Here is a 17,936-nt window from a genome sequence, read left to right on the forward strand (position 1 = left end):
TATAAACTTATTGACAATCAGCCACGGGAGTACGAGAGCAGCCATCATTTCTCTTGTTCCGTGTGCTTCTTCTTTCCCCCTACTTCTTGGGGTTCTTTAAGTCACTGACAAACTTCTCGATCATCACCAATGAGAGGACGAGATCAGCCATCAGGTTCTTGGTCTGTCAACATCGACAATCTCAACCTCTGCAGAGACAATGGATCGACTTCCCGACAAGTTTCCATCGGGTTTCAGAGTTCTCTTGGTTTCTGATAATACCACCTGTCTGGAATGCCTCATGAACAAACTTCAAGATGACTTCAAATACGAAGGTTCGTCTGCCATAGTTTACATATATAAGTTTCTTATAATCGGTGATTGCTTAATTACATACGAGTTTTCAAAAGTTGCTTTAATTGAAAGTTAGTACTTTGGATTTCAGTGAATCCATGCATCGGCTCAGCATTATTGTCATCGAAGAATGATAAATTCAACATTGTCTTGACCGACTTATGAGTGGCCGACATGGATGGCATTCAACTCCTGGAGTCAATCCGATCGATGAAGACAATGGATCACATTCCCATTGTTTGTAAGTCCCTCATCAGAATTAATTTCTTAATTTCTTGTTGATAAATACGTATGCACACGCACATATATACTAAACATTGGTCATACGATTGATACACGTGCTTGTCAGTGTTCTCAAAGACCAAGATTTGGATGATGATGTTTGGTCTTTTGGATGATGATGTTTTGAAACGGAGGATTCAGAAGGGTGCTTGCTATTTCCTGTTAAAGCCGATAAGGTAAGGAACTGAAGATGATCTGGATTTCCTGGTAAAACCAATTCAAGGTAAGGAACTGAAGATGATCTGGCTTCCCGTGTATCGCTCTAGGCTAAAGGAAGGAGGTCGTCCTTTAACAATGGCGTCTCGGAGGTTAATCAACATGAGAGATCCGACTACATGTATCAGCCCCCATCTAACAATGCAGCAGCTAGCCAGATTGAGGGAAGCTCAGGGAGGAGATCAGATCTGGGTAGTGCCGATACCGCTACAGCTGCGTCAGCATCAACAAAGCTTCAAGTACATTGTACAGATGATCTCCAAGCAAAGTTTGTTGAAGCCATCGACAGTATCTACAAAAGGAAGAGTACGAATTTTTTGAATATTGAATCCTCGTTCCAAATTATTTATTTCATTCTTTTCCAAATTTATCCAGTTTCGAAAATAATAACACGGCCTAATAATATTACATGATAATCATGTAGAACCAGATGGATAATCCAAACATCCAGAGGAGCATGCCCCCCCAAGCATGATCTTAAATGAGATGTGAAAGAAGGGCATTACTGGTCTTCCAATAGCCAATGTCAACAGCCACCTTCAGGTCATTTCTGTCTTAATCTCAATCAGGCTAAGATCTTCTATATATTTAGTATATAGTCATCTAACAATCGGAAAGCTTACAATACAGTTATACTTTCATCTTGTAGAAATACCGGATGCGTATGGAGAAGGAACGAGAATCCTTGAAGCTACCTAATGTGCACTCTGGCCTGATCAGTAGCTTAAGCCAAGGCCAATGGGCGGATCTACCAAATGAATCGAATCCCCCATCTGCAATGCTCCTAACCATGATCATATCTGTTCTCAGAACTTTGCAATTGGTAAGGAAGGCAACTACTACTCTCAGGTCGACCAAGAAGTGGATCCTCTTCCCGCAGCACTGATGAACCAGCAGCTCATATTGCAGCATACCCATAATGTTGTTGGCATCTTGAGCCCTCACCATGTTATCGCATCGGCTGACCCTGCAAATCTGCAGTTAAGGCCTCCATCTTTCCTGCCCCTGATCACGATTACATTGTATAACCACAGGATCACATTTGCCTTGTTGATTCTTGAGATGACTTTTTTGCTAAATCGTGAAACAGAGACTGAGTAGCAGCCAACTTCTCCCTCATCATGGCATTATATTCGTATAGACGGGTAAGATTTTTTTGGACGTCAGTAATGTCCATTGCAGCATCAGCCTTGAACTCTGCATCTCAACAATTACCATGAAGTTATAAACCATACAATAAGAAATGGTACAAGCCAAGCAAGCAAGTTTCCAACTAAAAAAGGAAAAAGATAATACTGTAAAAAACCCCCATTTCCTGAATATTCAGCACCTCAGTTTCTCTGGAGCGGTATGGAACCAGCTACTATCGGTTTCTTTCTCTCGATCATATTACAGTTCATCTACTTTAATGATTTTTCCACGCAAAGAGACAAGTGACATGACTCATAATTTAGAAAAGAAGATAAGAACACAAGCTAATCATTGCTTCATACCTAATGGCGGAGGTGGTGGGATGATTTGGTCATCAGTGAGAAAGGACACTTGGGGTTGCAATGTATGCGCCACATCTGATCCAGTAGAATGCTGCTTATCATTATTTGCTATGTAAGTTGTCACTTGCTGCACTTGTTCCACTCCAGGGGCGGCATTCTGTGAAATGATAGGGTCGTTTAGCAGTTCAAGGGGTATTATTGGAAACTCAAAGATAAGAAATGGAGGAAGTCCTCCGTGCCAGCAATAGAGTTGATTGTTGCAATTAATTGTCTACCTCTTTAATGGGTAAGCTGCTTTTCTGGTTTAAACTCATAGAAGCGCTACTATAGCGTTGTTTCCATGAAGATTTACTAGGCTGAAGTGATCTGTTCCGATGAAAGCAACCAGAGCAATCTGTTCCATTTTTATAGTTATCATCTTCATCCAGCACTCTGCAATCCCACGTGTACCTCACATATTTCCTCAACTAAATAAAAGAAACAAGAACGTCATTAAGATATGACTGACAAGAATTGATGGAAAGGGAACTGCACTGCTATCTTAGAGAGAAGAAAAGGTACCTTATCCCACCGTTCTCGAGCTTTCCTTCGGCTTCTAATTTTTCGGAGCGTACTATCTTCATTTCGTAGTTTCTTAACCCTGTATTCAAACTGCATACCACGAAAGTGAGAAGCATTGCAAGTAAGAACTTCCAATAACAAGTAAATTGAAATAACAAGAAAAACATGACCAACATATTCAAAGAGAAGTACTAATATGTTGAACATTCGCCCCCATACAACAAATGCACAAATCATTACTGGGCTTTTCTGAGGAAATGCAGTAGCTTTATCAGGAATTTCTGGTGTTATTTCTCCAGGGCAGTGTATAAAAAATACAATTCTTCAACACAAGCAACACACTTAAGCATGCCCGTTAGAGTGAAAAGTGCATGTACTGTCAGCAGGGCTGCCCAAAATGGAATAAGGAGCAGAAAGAACAAGCCAATATCTCATTACTCATTTCTCAATTATCGGTGCTTAAGTTAAAGTACTTTGTTTGACACCCTTCCCATCTAATCTATTATGCTGAGCAGTAGTTCGATTTCACTGGGGCTGCTCCTTAGTCGTTTCTTCAAGCCTATATATTCTAGTACATGTTATGTTCTGAGAGTAAAGCAGTCTTCTTTGAACCTATGTGCACTACCAGCTGTAACTCAGGTAAAACAAATGGATGAAAACTATTTGGTACAGAAAGTCCATACTTGCACCAAGAGGTAGTAAAAAATGCCGATACTAATGCAAAATAGGCCACCAAGGTCCGCAAGGAAACTCACTGCATCAAAATAGACACAGAAAACCCATGTCACCAAAAACAAATCTGGATGGCTGAACCGATAAATGTAAAGGAACGTAAAATCCGATCCTTGTTTCTTAATACAGGCAGTTGATAGCAATATAATGCTGATTTTTGGTGACCCAAAAGTTTATGATGAGAATCAGGAAAACGATGCACTTCTTCAACTGAAAAATCCAGTCTGTTACAACGCAATATGCCATTTATAAAGAGCATTTTCTCAATAATCTCACCATGCATACAGTCAAAGATAACGTAGGGATGAAGTAGACTGCTCACCAGGGCCGAAAATACTTTCCCTGTCGACCTCAACAATATATGCAGACAGGAAGTGCAAATAGACTGTGGTATTGATGAGTCCACCAGAACTCTGGAGGGACGCTTGGAGCTGACTCGCCTCATCAAAATACGATCCATGAAGAAAGCCATGAAACAGCGGTTGGATTAGCCTCAGATTATTCTGATGACGGTATAAACTGGGGAACAAATTGAATTTCAGAATATTTGTGTTTGTTCCTCTGTATGTAACCGGCCTATCATCAGAAGAGCTCCCATTACAAAGAAAGCCACTCACAAAACTCATGTGTTGCTTATTGGCATGGGGCTTTGAAGATAGGTTGAACTGAAACCCAACAGCAGCAGCAGGACTGTTTGGTAAATCTACAAACTCCCAGGAGAAGTAAATGTTGTCCTGAGTCAGCTGGCAGTTGTTGCATCTAATACTTATAGTGGGCCCAAATGTTGTGTTCAAGCACGAAAAGTTTCCAAAGCTGGAGAGAGAAGCAACTCTATAGTCGAACAACCCAGGGCTCCCAGTGACCAAATTGCCCAGATTACGCAAATTTGCACAACTCATGCTGGAAATAGTAGTAATGTTAAACTCCATATCACTACGAAAGGCGAGCAGGTCAGGTGCATTTGTTGCCCTCACGTTGTGCACCTCGATGTTTCTCTTTGTGATTATTTGGTAGAGCAACCTGAGAGAAACTGAAACACCAGGTTAAATAACGCAGATGGCAATAACGGAGAAGCCATTATCTTGAGAAAAATGAAACTGCGAATTTGCATCAACATATTTGGCTGCCAATACAGAGTAATGGATACTCACGCAGCAAAGAATCCAGTGAAAAGAATCCAACTTGCAATTGAAAATGTTCCCCCAAGTTCAGTTTTCCTCTTTCTGACTACTTTCTGATCATCCTGCAGCGCAAAAGACATAAAATTAAGGATTTGACATATCCACATTTACAAAAAAAAGACAACCAATTAAACATCCTTGATCATGCCACGCCAAAGTTAAGGAGAAAATGTCAAACAGAAAAGGAACAATTAGATATGAAACTTATTAACTCGGGTAGAGTTAAATGGATTGCTCTGCTCAAAGGCCTAGCAGCAGCACCTCGTCCATTAGCTAATCCGCGAGTTTCTATAACCATGCTACTCAGCACAAGTTTCTTTCTTTCTCGCTGACTTTCCTTTTATCGGAACAAGAATACTCGGCGACGTTGCAATGGACATATTACTTTTCCGACCGACAAGATTCCAATACTTCAATCACTGTTCGGGACAAAAACCAGCTCATGATCGGTGTGCGTAACCGACTAAAACAAGTCAGCAACAAGAAATTTGGGCTTTTAAGTTGCCAGTAAGAGTTACAAACAGTAACCAAGTACAGACTTCAGCCTTCAGACCCGGAAAGACGAACAATTTTCTACCAATCCTTCGGCGACTTAGCTCGAACTCGAGGATTCGAAGTTCCGATGAGACAGTCACTCGAAGCAAAGGTTAACAGGCAGGGAAGGGAAAATACCAGCCAATGCCTAGTGGCGAAGCAAACATCGAGCCTACTAATCCACCAGCGAATCTGAAACCAGACATTCTTGCCATCCCCGAGCTTCATGAACCGCAAGAAGAAACAGAAGACGAGCCAAGAGAGCAAGAGCACAACCGTGGCCTCCAAGAACACCGCCTGGGACTGGGTGAACTTCCTGATGGTCTCGAAGGAGAATATGGTCTCCGGGAAGCCCACGGCGTAGGAATCGACCCCGGAGTTGGCCAAGATCGTGGCGTTGGCGACAAACAGATCGCAGCTGTTCGAGGTGCGGTTCAGCAGGTACCCCGGGGAGCATGCACAAAGGGTGCCATTGTAGGTGATGGCGTTTCTGGGGCACGCCATTTGCTGGGCTCCTGAAGGAGGTCCTGGTGGTAGAAGGTCAGATGGAAGAGAAGGGTAGGGATCACTGGGTCAGTGCCATTGAGCTACAAAAGAAGACCAAGATTGCAGCTTTCAACAGCTAAGCTCTGACTCTGGCCAAAATTGGTGAATTTGGGACGAAACGGGATCTGGGTTCTCTCGGAGAAGAAAGGAATTTTTGGGTTATCGCAGATAGAGAGAGAGAGAGAGAGGGAGAGAGATTGGGTGGGTTTCAGATTGGCGAGGTTTCTTCTGGAACTTGGCCTGCCATGTTCGTTCCGGACAGATCTTCCAGGAAGCTGCTGCTTTTTACACTAAACACGGACGGGGTTGGATCGATGAATTGATGACTATCCAAAGACAGGAACACGTACCTATAAAAAAAAAAAAAGGACAAGAAGACGTGTTGTTTAGTTTAAATTGTTTGAAAATTTTCCTGGTCGTGTTTAATCTCGGCTAGGGAAGTTATTATGGAAGTTAATCTAGCGACCATGCCGCAACAAATTCCGAATTTTTCATGACTTTGTAGATCGCGATCGAACTTAGAATGCATCTAAATAGTAAATTTGACACAAAATAGTCCTACACATTTCAATTACATGCATAGTGAAACGGTTGACATTGGGTTGTTGCATTGAGTGGTGGGGGGCGTGGAGTTTATCATTTGTATTTTGAAGGATTTTGGATTGAGGTGAATCTTCCGAATTAAAATTATGAAATATGAAGCGGACATCGCATGATACAAGTGCATTAGGAATTGTTTGTTGACTCTTGCGGTGATGGAGAGAGATGGTAGCATTGAAAGATCAAATGTGGGGTGCGGTCGAACATGATACTTAGCTTTTCAAGTCCATTTCTATGGAGGGGCCAAGGAATTTAAATGGAAAATTCGTGAACTAAGATCAGGCTTTTGCAAGTTACTACTTTAGCTTTTCCCTTCCGAGCCAAAGCAAAAAAAGCACAAAAAAAAAACCACTGGTATCGCCTTTTTCTTTTTCTCCAAGGGGAGGAAAGAAAAAAAAAAAAAGAGCCCTTTTAGCATGGTGGTGGGTTTTGTTCCCTAGAATCGGCTATTTTTTTCTTCTAAATTTATTATCTTTTTCGATTGCAAAAGTATGGTTGGGAATCATAAAAGAAAAAAAAGAAGGCTTAAAAATTTTATTAGCAAGGAAATATGAAGCTTCTTAGTTTTCAAATTGAGATATTTATTATTGAATTACATTCTTGCTGGGTCTCGCCCTGTCTATGTTTTCAATCACCTACATAATCCATCCTTCTAATCCTTTTTAATATGCTATCCAAATCAAGCAAAATAAGAGGGAGAGACTTCCCCGACCAACTTTTTGATACCCACCCAGCATGGAAATGCTAAATGAGAGAGAGAGAGATGACTATTATAAATTAGGAAAAATAGTCCAATATAATACAGTTTTTACCTTATTTTCACTTCCTATTACGTTTTTAAAAGTTGTCACGATATAGCACGAATCACTATTTTATTCCTGAATCTAGCACACCGTTATAACGCCGTCAAACTTAATTGACGGTGGATCCTTCTTCTTCTTCTTCTTCCTCCTCCTCCTCCTCCTCCTCCCCCTTCACGACTCTCCTGCCCACAACTCCTCCTCCTTCACGACTCTGCTACCCATAGGAATCACGTTCTCAAACATAAATTTTCTAGATTTCAATTTTCTCATCTGAGAAAGATGAGGAAAATATGTAAAATGAAAAAAAATGCAAATCTGGAAAGAACTCAATTTCATTCTATTAGATAGTGCAATCCCGACATTTTCCACATTATGTGCATCCTGGGGGAAGGGGAATAGAATACTGGACCAGTTCTCGATGAACCTTGCCCTCTGTATTACCTTGCCAGTGCGTCGAGCATCTTTACAGGGAAGATTACGAACAACAATGACTCTCCATAGTCCGCTCCTTTTATTGCTGTCGAACATACTTGAATTCCTCAAATATAATTCAGTCTCCTCATCCACCAACATGAAGAAGCATTCAGTCCTTTTGGAATGTTCCCTAATATTCTTGGGCTATTGCAACTCATCAAAGTTTGCTGATGAAGAAACTGCTCAAAACAGTAAGAAAACCAATGGTAGTTTTAAAGGCTGAGGATTAATAAGGAATAAAGTGGAGAAATACCGAAAATTATTGATGCTACAACAACTCCATCGCATTGCTCCATCTCAAGAAGCTCGGAATCATCAACGTCGAATCTTGTTCCATGGCCAAGTTTAGTTCCTTTGATGAAGCTAGAAGATGAAAAAGGACAGATTGAATGAATTTTGAGGAAGCGACAGAGACTTTGCAATATGTTTAACAAATAGACCAGAAGGATAAATACAGAAACCTACCCATAATGCACGCTTGTGGGTAGCAGAGTCGTGAAGGGGGAGGGGGAGGAGGGGGAGGAGGAGGAGGAGGAAAGAGGAGGAGGACCCACCATCAGTTAAGTTTGACGGCGTTATAACGGCGTGCTAGATCCATGAATAAAATGGTGATTCGTGCTAAATCGTGACAACTTTTAAAAACGTACTAGGAAGTGAAAATAAGATAAAAATTATGTTATATGTGACTATTTTCCCTATAAATTAAGCCATATTTTATTCATATTATTCAGAATATGAATGAATCTTAACAGCGATAAATCCAACCCATTCTCTCTCTCTCTTTAACCTGCACCATCTGTCATTTAAAAGTTTAATTAAAGAAATTTTATTCAATCCAAGCTAACACTAAAAATTAAAATTCTCACAATTATGAATTTTCACCATTCACGAAACACGAATCCAAGAATTTAAAGAGATATATCGAATTATTGAAATCAATTAATGCAAACCCCTATCTTTTCTTCTTTGGTTATAACAATCTTTTTATACTTAATAATTACATTATTTTATATCAAGAGAGGAAATAGTACAGTTATGTACATCTTGTTTGGTGATCAAAATATCTCAGATTCGATATTCAGTGAGACTATTCGTATCTCTTATTAAATATTTAAAATTTTTATTTTAATGCATTAGTTTCATGAGCTTTACTTTGTAATTGAAAAAAATAATTACATTATTTTGTCATATCTTTATGGATTTGCTAAAGTAAACAAAGTACGCTTAGAGGGTCCACACGAGAAAACCATAGCCAACTGTCACCGGCCAATATCCCCTCTGAGGAATGTCACGATGTGAAGCAAAGTGGCAGAACACTGGACATTGCCTTTGCTCTAGCTGAACTGTCAACTCGTCCTTTTCTGTAGCTTTCCTACCTTTTTTTTTTTTTTTTTTCCCCCTTTTCAATTAGTTAATTCTGGCTTCTTGGCGACAAATATTCTTAACTGTCGTTATATAAACTTAACAAAGCCCTTGCAGCTTCACCTAATTCAAATCGCGGGCAACTCAATTAAACATCCTTAAAGAAATCTAAAATTTATCATAGTATACCATTTTCTCGGAATGAGACGTTCTCAAAGAGAGGCTCTCCTGTGGATTAATACGTGAAATCGCTCTTCCGTGAATTGTAGCTCGAGATTGCAGCATAAGAGTCGGCATATATGTCAGTTAGAGGCCTGCATTGAGTGATTGTATATGTCAATGGTTCAGCAAAAAAGAAAAAAGAAAAAAGAAAGATTGTACATGCCATTGTTTGATAGCTTTGTGGACTGTTATATCAGTCAGCTGAAACGGTACAGATATATGATGTTTTGCATTGCTCTTCCTCTACATCAGCAGGCCCATTGGGCCTGTCTGGTCAAACCAAATGGGCCTCAATCATGGGCCCCCGAAAGAGAAATGTGCCCGATTATGGGCCGGTGCTCTGTTTAGAAGAAGCAGTGAACAGTTGCTCTCTCTGTCTTGTCTCTGCATGCATTTGCAGTTGCATGCATGGTCTTATATGAAGGAGCAATCGACAGTTGTCCTCCTCCCTTAGCACTGTAACTGTCACATCCCGCATTCCAACGCGTGTCCCTGTCAATATCTTTTGCCCTTCACCATTGTCTCGCAGCTCACTCTAGGGTTTTGTTCTGGAGCAGCTCCTCAAGATTTAGAACTACAGCTTCAAGATTGTCTTGTCCATGGGATTTACTCAGTCAAACTAGCTCCACGTTTAGAGGGATGCATCACCAGCTAAAAGGGTAATCTGAAAAATCTTACCTTTCTCTGTCTTATTTATGTATGGTGATGGTCTGGAAGTTTTCCATTCCTTTCCTGTCTATTTCAATTCCCTCTGTTTCTGTTTCTGTCTGTTGTCCTGTCTTTCTTTCATTTAGGCAGTCTCTGCTCTTTTTTCTTCACTTGGAGGCGTAGAATGCATGGGAATGAACTGAAAGCAGCCAAAGCTGTAGAAATGCTAGATTAGTTGAATGAGCAGATTCATACATATAAACATGGCTCATAGTCATAGATGAGCCAGCAAGAGTTGGTAGAACTGTAACTTTGGTTGTTCTATGCCTTTTTGTTTGGTTCTATGCATCTTAATGTTACAAAATATTGCATTGAAAGGAGAATTGAAGGTATCTGTGTTGGTCTGTCATAGGATGGGAGAGCCGAGTGTAGATTGGGAAATGCAAGAACACTGCCCTTACGAACAGGATTCCGGGAAGGTAAGCTGGATTTTGAAGAAGGGGCTGGTTCTGGGGAAGAACATCCTGGTCACGGGCGTCGTGGTATCCTCAGCCCCGATAGTTCTTCCACTGCTCCTCGGGATCTCTGCATTTGGCTTTGCCGTCTCTGTCCCTTCAGGGCTTTTCTTGGCTAGCTATGCTTGCTCTGAGAAGCTCATGAGTAAGTTGCTCCCTGGGCCATCACCGTCTACTTTCCCGTTGGATTGTGGTGGAGCAACTTATAATGAGGAGGTCGAAGAATATGGAGTTGGATTTAAAGGGGACTTTGATATGGAGGAGGAAGAAGTGGAGCAGTTTGAAGATACTAGAGGAGTTGCAATGAGGCTTGAATTGCCTGTTGAGGATGTCGGAAGACGTTTTGAGAAAGTCGGAAGTGATTTAGTGACACGTGATTTGAGTGAAATCGTGGAAGAAGATGCACAGCAGAATGCTGGTGGACTTATAGATGACCAGGTCCAGCCACTGATAGAGGGGCATGCTGGAGGAAGGAGAGACAAAATCCAGGATCTGCCCGTAAATGAGATGAAAGGGATTGTGCTTACGGTTGAAGCGGACGATAGAACTACGTTGGAGGACAAAGGGACTTCATTTGAAGTCAGAGAGGTGGTTGTAATGGAGAGTGCTGGGGCAGAAAATATTGAAGAGGGCAAACTGGCCAAAGAGACGACAGGGTTGATAGAAAAGCTCAGGGATGAGGGCAGAGATGACCGGAGGGAGCAGCACGAAGTCATAGACGAGACAGCGCTGGAGGAGCACGAGACAGAAACCGGTAAGAATGCTGAAGATGTTGGAACACAGGTCGAAGCTAAAGATGCTGGGAGGAAGGGAAAGAAAAAGGGTAAAAAGAAAGGGAAAGTTGAAGAAAAGAGTGCCATGGAACTTCCGAAACAAAATGAGAAAAACAATGAATCTAAAAGCTCAGTGGGTGATACTACAGAAGTCGAAAAACCGATGAAAGATGCAGCAAGATCTGATTTGAGAACTTCTGAAGGTAATTAGGCTATGGAACGGTATTCTGGATCAGTTGTCCGCCTCTTGCACATAATAGAAGATCTATCTTTGGAAGAAAATGTAACAGACTCCCGGTTGTGGACAGGAAAAGGGCAACACTCTGGACGTGTGGTCAATGGAAGTGAGAAATCATCAGGAATCCATCCTGTAAAAGGGACAAATCTGCCTTCTCAAGAGGTCAGCCCTTAACGTATGTTCTGCAGGAAGCTCCCCGGTTGATTCGTCGAACAATATTGCTGTTGCAGTTGTTTATGTTCTTAATTTCCTTGTCGAATTGAGCCGGAGTTGGTATGTTATATTCTTCTTGTTGCAGAACTTACCATCACCATGCAAAAGACTAATGCTGCGTTTGGTTTCAATGTAGAATTTCAAAATCAGATTTTGATTTTGAAAAAGAGTGGTATTAATGGAGTCCACTCTTTAACTTTATATGAGTTATTTTGTTTTGTTATGGAAAAAAGTTATATAAATGGAGTCCACTCTTTGACTTTATGAGTTATTTTATTTTGTTGTTGGTAGAATTAGGTTAAAGTTGCGATTTTAAAATTACATTTACAAGTCAAACTTCCTATAGCTCTGTCATCACGCAATGCAAATTCGAGACCGTGTAATACGTACATCTGTTGTTGTCTCGTTTCTTCTTCGGTTAACATCATGAGAGTGGTATAGCAGACTATGTGGCGAGGGCATCAACTCATGGTGCTTGGTTTTCCTTTTTATGGACAGAGAACCGATGGCAATGAGAAAATATGGAAGCAGATAGAGGCATTGTGGGTGATGGTAGGTTACAAGGCCACTCAACAAGCAACATGCCTCGAGGAACTGAAGGCTCTCTACCTCTTCACAGGCGTCGAACCACCCGAGTCGTTCAAGGACATTTCTGATCAGGATGAACTGAACGATAAGCTTAGGTTTCTCATGTCGATAGTTGGAGTCAAGTAGGTTTTGGTCGGGTTTTGGACCCTTTTCAGATTTAGTGTCGGGGATGTTCAAGGACATTTTGCTAATTATCGTCTTTGCTTCTGTTTCTGCTCTGCCATAAAACAACATATGTAGGACTTGCCTATGTTCTCCTGAGTTCAGTTTTGCGCTGAATTAAAACCGGGGCTTAGGTTACGTTTGGTTTCATAGTAGGATTTTAAAATCAGATTTTGATTTTGATTTTGAGTGGAATAAATGAGGCCCACCCTTTGACTTTGTATGAGTTATGTTGTTTTGTTGTGGAAAAAAGTGGTATAAATGGGGCCCACTCTTTGACTTTGTATGAAATATTTTGTTTTGTAGTTGGTATAATTAAGTTAGAATTGTGATTCTAAAATAGAATCTTGAAACCAAACGGGCCTTTAATGTCCGAACATATGTATAATATTTTTCAAGTGAGATCACGAATATATTTTTCTTCCCGTGGAGACTAAGGTGGTATTTGGTTTTGTGAGGAGCAAAAAATATCAATAAGTGATAAATGATTTATTTCACTAAATCAAAATTTTCTACTTATTTCATTAAGCGATTTTGTATTTAATGGTGTGTTTGATTTCAAAAAATTCTCAACTTTACTCAACTCCACTTATCTTCAATTCAACAACATAATCATTACTTTATTTTATTTTTAAATTTTTTTTAACCATTCAATTCAATTTTTAATATTAAATTTTCTCAACTATTCATTACTTTTTTTCCAATTCAATAATATAATCATTACTTAATCATTATTTTTTCATATTTTTTCTCATAATTCAATAATATAATCATTACAAACCAATTAAAATCAAAATTCAACTTAACTAAACTCTAAAACCAAACACATTAGTTAAGAGTTTCATCTCTCATCTTTCCGTTTCTTCCATTCACTATTCTTTATAATTAATTTATAACTAACTTTTAAGTACTCATTTAATTAAGTTGAAACAAACATACCCTAACTTAATTTTAACTTAATTTTAATTGAGAGCCAGTATCTAGAGAAATACTTAGGGTGCGTTTGGATTCAGAGTTAAAGTAATTTTGATTTTGATTGTGGAAAAGGACAAATGAGTTGAGATTATAAATTTGACTTGGGAAACGTGTGTTTTTGTTGTGTAATGTGTTGAATTAAAGTTAAAGTTAAAATTTTTGACTTGGAAAATGTGTATTTTTGGTAAAATCCTAAGGGGCCGTTTGGATTCAGAGTTAAAGTTATTTTGATTTTGATTTTGATTTTGATTTTGATTGTGGAAAAGGACAAATGAGATGTGATTATAAATTTGACTTGGGAAACGTGTGTTTTTGTTGTGTAGTGTGTTGAGTTAAAGTTAAGTTAAAATTTTTGAATTGGGAAATGTGTATTTTTGTTGTGTAGTGGTTGAGTTTAACTTAAAATTAAAATCAGTTAACTCTCAATCCAAACGTGGCAAGTATCTTAGTTTAATGGCTGAGATTAATTTCACTTAATTGTTGAGATTAATTTCGATCATCTGCAAACTTTGGAATTGGTTAAGGCCACGAAATATGATAAATTTATATCAATGAGAGCCACTTTTCGATATTTACATTATAAATCAGAATCTTCTTTGTCTCAGTTGTCCTGCTCATAACAGTTATATAGGCTTATTGTATCTTTGTCTCAGTTGTCTTGCTCATAACAATTATATAGGCATATCTTATCTTAATTTTGATATAAACTAAAATTTGTGTATCTTACTGGGTTCATGGGCCTATCTTATAACAAGAAAAAAAAATGAACTCTTGTATCCTATAGGACTGTTTCTTTTTTAATGAGTTTCAATTTTTTTTCCTTTTACAATTTTCTTAAAATTTTCTCTTTTTTCCAATTCTTTTTAAATCTTAATCTTAAAATAAACGAAAAGTCCTTTCCCATATTGGGACAAGAGGGGGAGTGAGCACTTTTCCCCACCCGTCAATTTTCTTTGTTTCTTTAAGTAAATTTCAAACTTTATTTTTCTTTTTAATTTTTTTACAAAATTGGGACACAAAAGGGCAAGTGAGGCAAAATTACGGTCGTTATGGTCGCACCAGTACTTTTAAAAGTTATCGTTTCCCAATTTTCTTATAGAAATTCATAAGAAATTTTGTATAAAAGGATAGATATACAAATTAGGATATTTGCAATGTTCTTTTTTCCAAAATTTTATGTTGTAGGGAACATTTCCTCGCTCTCGAGTGTTTAATTATATTTTCTAATATGCACGTTTTATAAAACTCTTCGATCCCGAATTTGAAGTATCTTACTTTCAAACAATTCACAGGGTTCAACAAACAATTAATATTTCACAATCAAACGATCGGGTCGTTTATTTTGACAAAAAAAAGAGCTTTTTTTTCTCCTTTTTTGTTTAGAAGATTTGTTCCCATATGTAAAGTTTTTTTTCCACTTTATTTTTTTATAATTACAAAAAATAAAGTTTTCAAGTAAATATAACATCATATTTTTCGTCCCTATCATGTATAAAGTTTTCTCATTTTTTTTCCAAATACTATAGGATTTGAGACCATACATATCCTCTTTATCTATTATCTTTTTTTCTAAAAAATTAATACATATATTCCATACTTCATTAGTCTTTATAAGTATAAAATTACATTTTCCTTTGAATCCATATTGTTTATTTTTATTCATAAACTTTTCTCTTTTATATTGTATATCTTTTTATGGATTATTATGTAATAAGCAATTTTGTTTCTCCGTTACCAATATAAAAAGACTAAATCATGTAAATTGCTTTCATTGTTAATTTATTTTTCACAAATTTATAAATCAATGATATTTTTATTTCTTAAAATAAGTTATGCTCTCCATTACTTTATGTTTTTTTGTAAAAATTTTAAATCATTTGATACAATTTTTAGAGTAGTAGCGAAGCACAGGCAAAATACCTAGTATATTCAGTAAAATATCTTCAGTAAAGTTATGTCTGGAAAAGTGTTATATCTATAGGAAACATTTTTTCAAATTGAGGAAATAAAATTTTACGAAATCCAAATGACCTACCATTTATATTTATTTTTCTGGATAGGATTAACATACTTGTTTATTGTAATCCAAAATTTGAGTATATACACTAGTTGTGATTAACAGAGGCTCATGAGTATAATACAATGAAATAGAAATCATGAATATCTAATAGAAAGATACGTGTAGTCCCATCTAAGTATTGAAATTTGGTTATAATCTATCACAAAAAAGTGAATTTGTGAGATTATTAGATATAAGATGAAGTCCGTATGATTAGCTTCATAAATTGTTTTTTGGGGAATTTTTTTATTATTCTGTTGCAAACTGACGTGGATATCGATGTGGCACATTTGGTCTTTCATCTACATTATGTGATCAATTTATCAGTATAACCGAGGATTAAATTGAATTTTTTTTTGTAATATTAACTACAAAGAATATGGATTAATAAGAACCAAAAAAAAAAGTCTGTACACCCATTTGCGTACCTTTCACATTTTTCTTTGCTCGCAAGATGCCATGTCAACTTTTATCTAAACATGATCGGCATAACTCGAAATACTCAAGTTGAAATATATTACCTTGCCTGAACGTAAAAATATGGGCCATGCCGAAATTTATAATTTGTGATTTTTCTCAATTTGTAATCTTTTTCATACTAAGTAGGAGCTGACGTAGCACCTAGCTGGCACATTAATCAAGATCGAGAAAAACACATGCCAGGTCAACTTTGGTGGCAGCAAAGTGACCTAATAAAAAAGCTATCAAGCTTTTTTTGCCAAAATATAGTTTCCATATTTTATTAAGTCAGTAAAAAATGTTATGTCAATTTTAACTCAGCATATCTATATATGGAAAACCCAATTTGAATTATCTTACCATATTGTCTGAATGTAAATGTATATCCCAAGCCAAAATTTGTAAATTGTGGCATTTATTTGCCAATTTTTATTGATTATGTTGCTTAATATTCTTAATTGTGTGCCATGCTAAGTTGGAGCTGACATCACACCAAATTGGCTCAGAGAAGTTAACCATATTAAGAAATTCGTAAGAGTAACATGCCACGCGTCTATTTTGGTGGTGGCAAAAAGTGACTAAAATGTTGAAGTAGAAGGATTAAGTTAGTCAAAATAATAGACCTCAACATCAAAGTAGAGGACCTACTTTAAGGTAAACGTTTTAAACTGAATACAAAATACATAACGATATGTATATGTATATGTATATATGTATATATGTATATATCAATCGGTTCGTCTAACATGACAACGGGTAGCGGCCGGTGACACAATTGGTAATACCATGACTACTTGTCATATTTGAATTTCCGAACTAAATACACATATATATAGTTTCAATTTAACTATTTAATTAAGGATTGGTCAATTTAAACAAGCATGTGGCGTTTAATATATTGAAACGACTATAATATTCATGAGATAAATTTTACTACGTCCTTATATTTAATTTTGCGTCTCAATCATGTTTATCTTTCTACATTATTACAAACATATAAAGAGGGTTTCTTGGAGAAAGAAAAATTGTGACACTTAATATAATTTCTTAACACATTAACATAGCGTTTGGTAACGAAGTTAAATTTTTGATTTAGTTTAATTTGAGAAAATGAAGACAAAAATAGATGAAAAAAGTATGTGAGAGAATTTGTATGATAAAATAAAAATGTAATGATTGTGTTGTTGAATTAAGAAAAAAAATGTTAAAATTGAGGAAAAAATGTTAAATAGTTGAAAGAATTTAGTATAAAAAAATTAATTTAAATAATAAATAAAAAAAAGTATGAGAGAGAATTTCAAGAAAAAGATAATAAAAAAAAACAATGATTGTGTTATTGAATTGAGAAAAAAATCAAGTTAAGTGAAATCAAACTTCTTACCAAATAATGAGAATTTTTTATATGCCAAAAATCCATATTTATATATAGACCACTAACAGTTCAGTCCTCTAATTATTAAATAGTCACCACTTGACTGCCTGAATTTTCAAAAACAAGAATTTGATCCCCCGATTTCAATTCCGTCTAACAGTTTGGTCCTAATGTCAAGTTTTGAACGGAAATGTGACGTGGAAGTTGAGTTGGCATAAACAACGTCAAATTTATGCCACGTCCTTATCGAAACGACGTCGTTTTGTTTCCTGCACACCCAAAAACAAAAATGATGCCGTGTCGTCCTCACCCCCCACGCAAAAATGTCGTCGTTTGGCAACCTGTAGACCCAAGAACAAAAAATGACGTTGGCTTCGTCCTTCCCTCAGTCTTCTTACGAGCGAAACCGTAAATCCTCAGTCTTCCCTCAACCGTCTCCTCTACAGCTGCAACAGGGCGAGCATTCTCAGTGTTATCCTCTCTCGGGTCCTCTTCCTTTTCTTCATTAGAGCTGCTGCTCGAGCTTGCGTCCTTCCGATCTTTACTTTCCTTTGTCGCTAGCTCGGATTCTCCATCCATCAACTCCTTCACCAGC

The 17,936-nt window shown here is 37.5% G+C and overlaps 2 protein-coding genes across 3 annotated transcripts; one reads left to right on the forward strand and one right to left on the reverse strand.

Moving 5' to 3' along the window:
• Nucleotides 1-1,144: 1,144 nt before the first annotated feature.
• On the reverse strand, nt 1,145-6,176 carry LOC116187129. Its single transcript, XM_031515734.1, has 8 exons — nt 5,471-6,176; nt 4,769-4,860; nt 3,940-4,637; nt 3,569-3,639; nt 2,886-2,975; nt 2,600-2,791; nt 2,325-2,481; nt 1,145-2,028 (listed from the first exon to the last, which is right to left on the reverse strand). Exons 1-8 carry the CDS (start codon nt 5,834-5,836, stop codon nt 1,868-1,870), a joined length of 1,827 nt encoding a protein of 608 aa, XP_031371594.1. The 5' UTR covers nt 5,837-6,176; the 3' UTR covers nt 1,145-1,867.
• Nucleotides 6,177-9,848: 3,672 nt separating this feature from the next.
• Nucleotides 9,849-12,697, forward strand: LOC116193021. Of its 2 annotated transcripts, none has more exons than XM_031521748.1 (4): nt 9,849-9,998; nt 10,400-11,478; nt 11,584-11,675; nt 12,225-12,697. In XM_031521748.1, the coding sequence occupies exons 1-4, from the start codon at nt 9,979-9,981 to the stop codon at nt 12,438-12,440; spliced, it is 1,407 nt and encodes a 468-aa protein (XP_031377608.1). In that variant the 5' UTR covers nt 9,849-9,978; the 3' UTR covers nt 12,441-12,697. The 2 variants fall into 2 exon arrangements, with proteins under 2 accessions (XP_031377608.1, XP_031377616.1); XM_031521756.1 differs by having other exon boundaries at nt 11,584-11,688; nt 12,225-12,358.
• Nucleotides 12,698-17,936: the final 5,239 nt, after the last annotated feature.

This window comes from Punica granatum, chromosome 1, assembly GCF_007655135.1.
Source record: "Punica granatum isolate Tunisia-2019 chromosome 1, ASM765513v2, whole genome shotgun sequence".
Taxonomy (NCBI): domain Eukaryota; kingdom Viridiplantae; phylum Streptophyta; class Magnoliopsida; order Myrtales; family Lythraceae; genus Punica; species Punica granatum.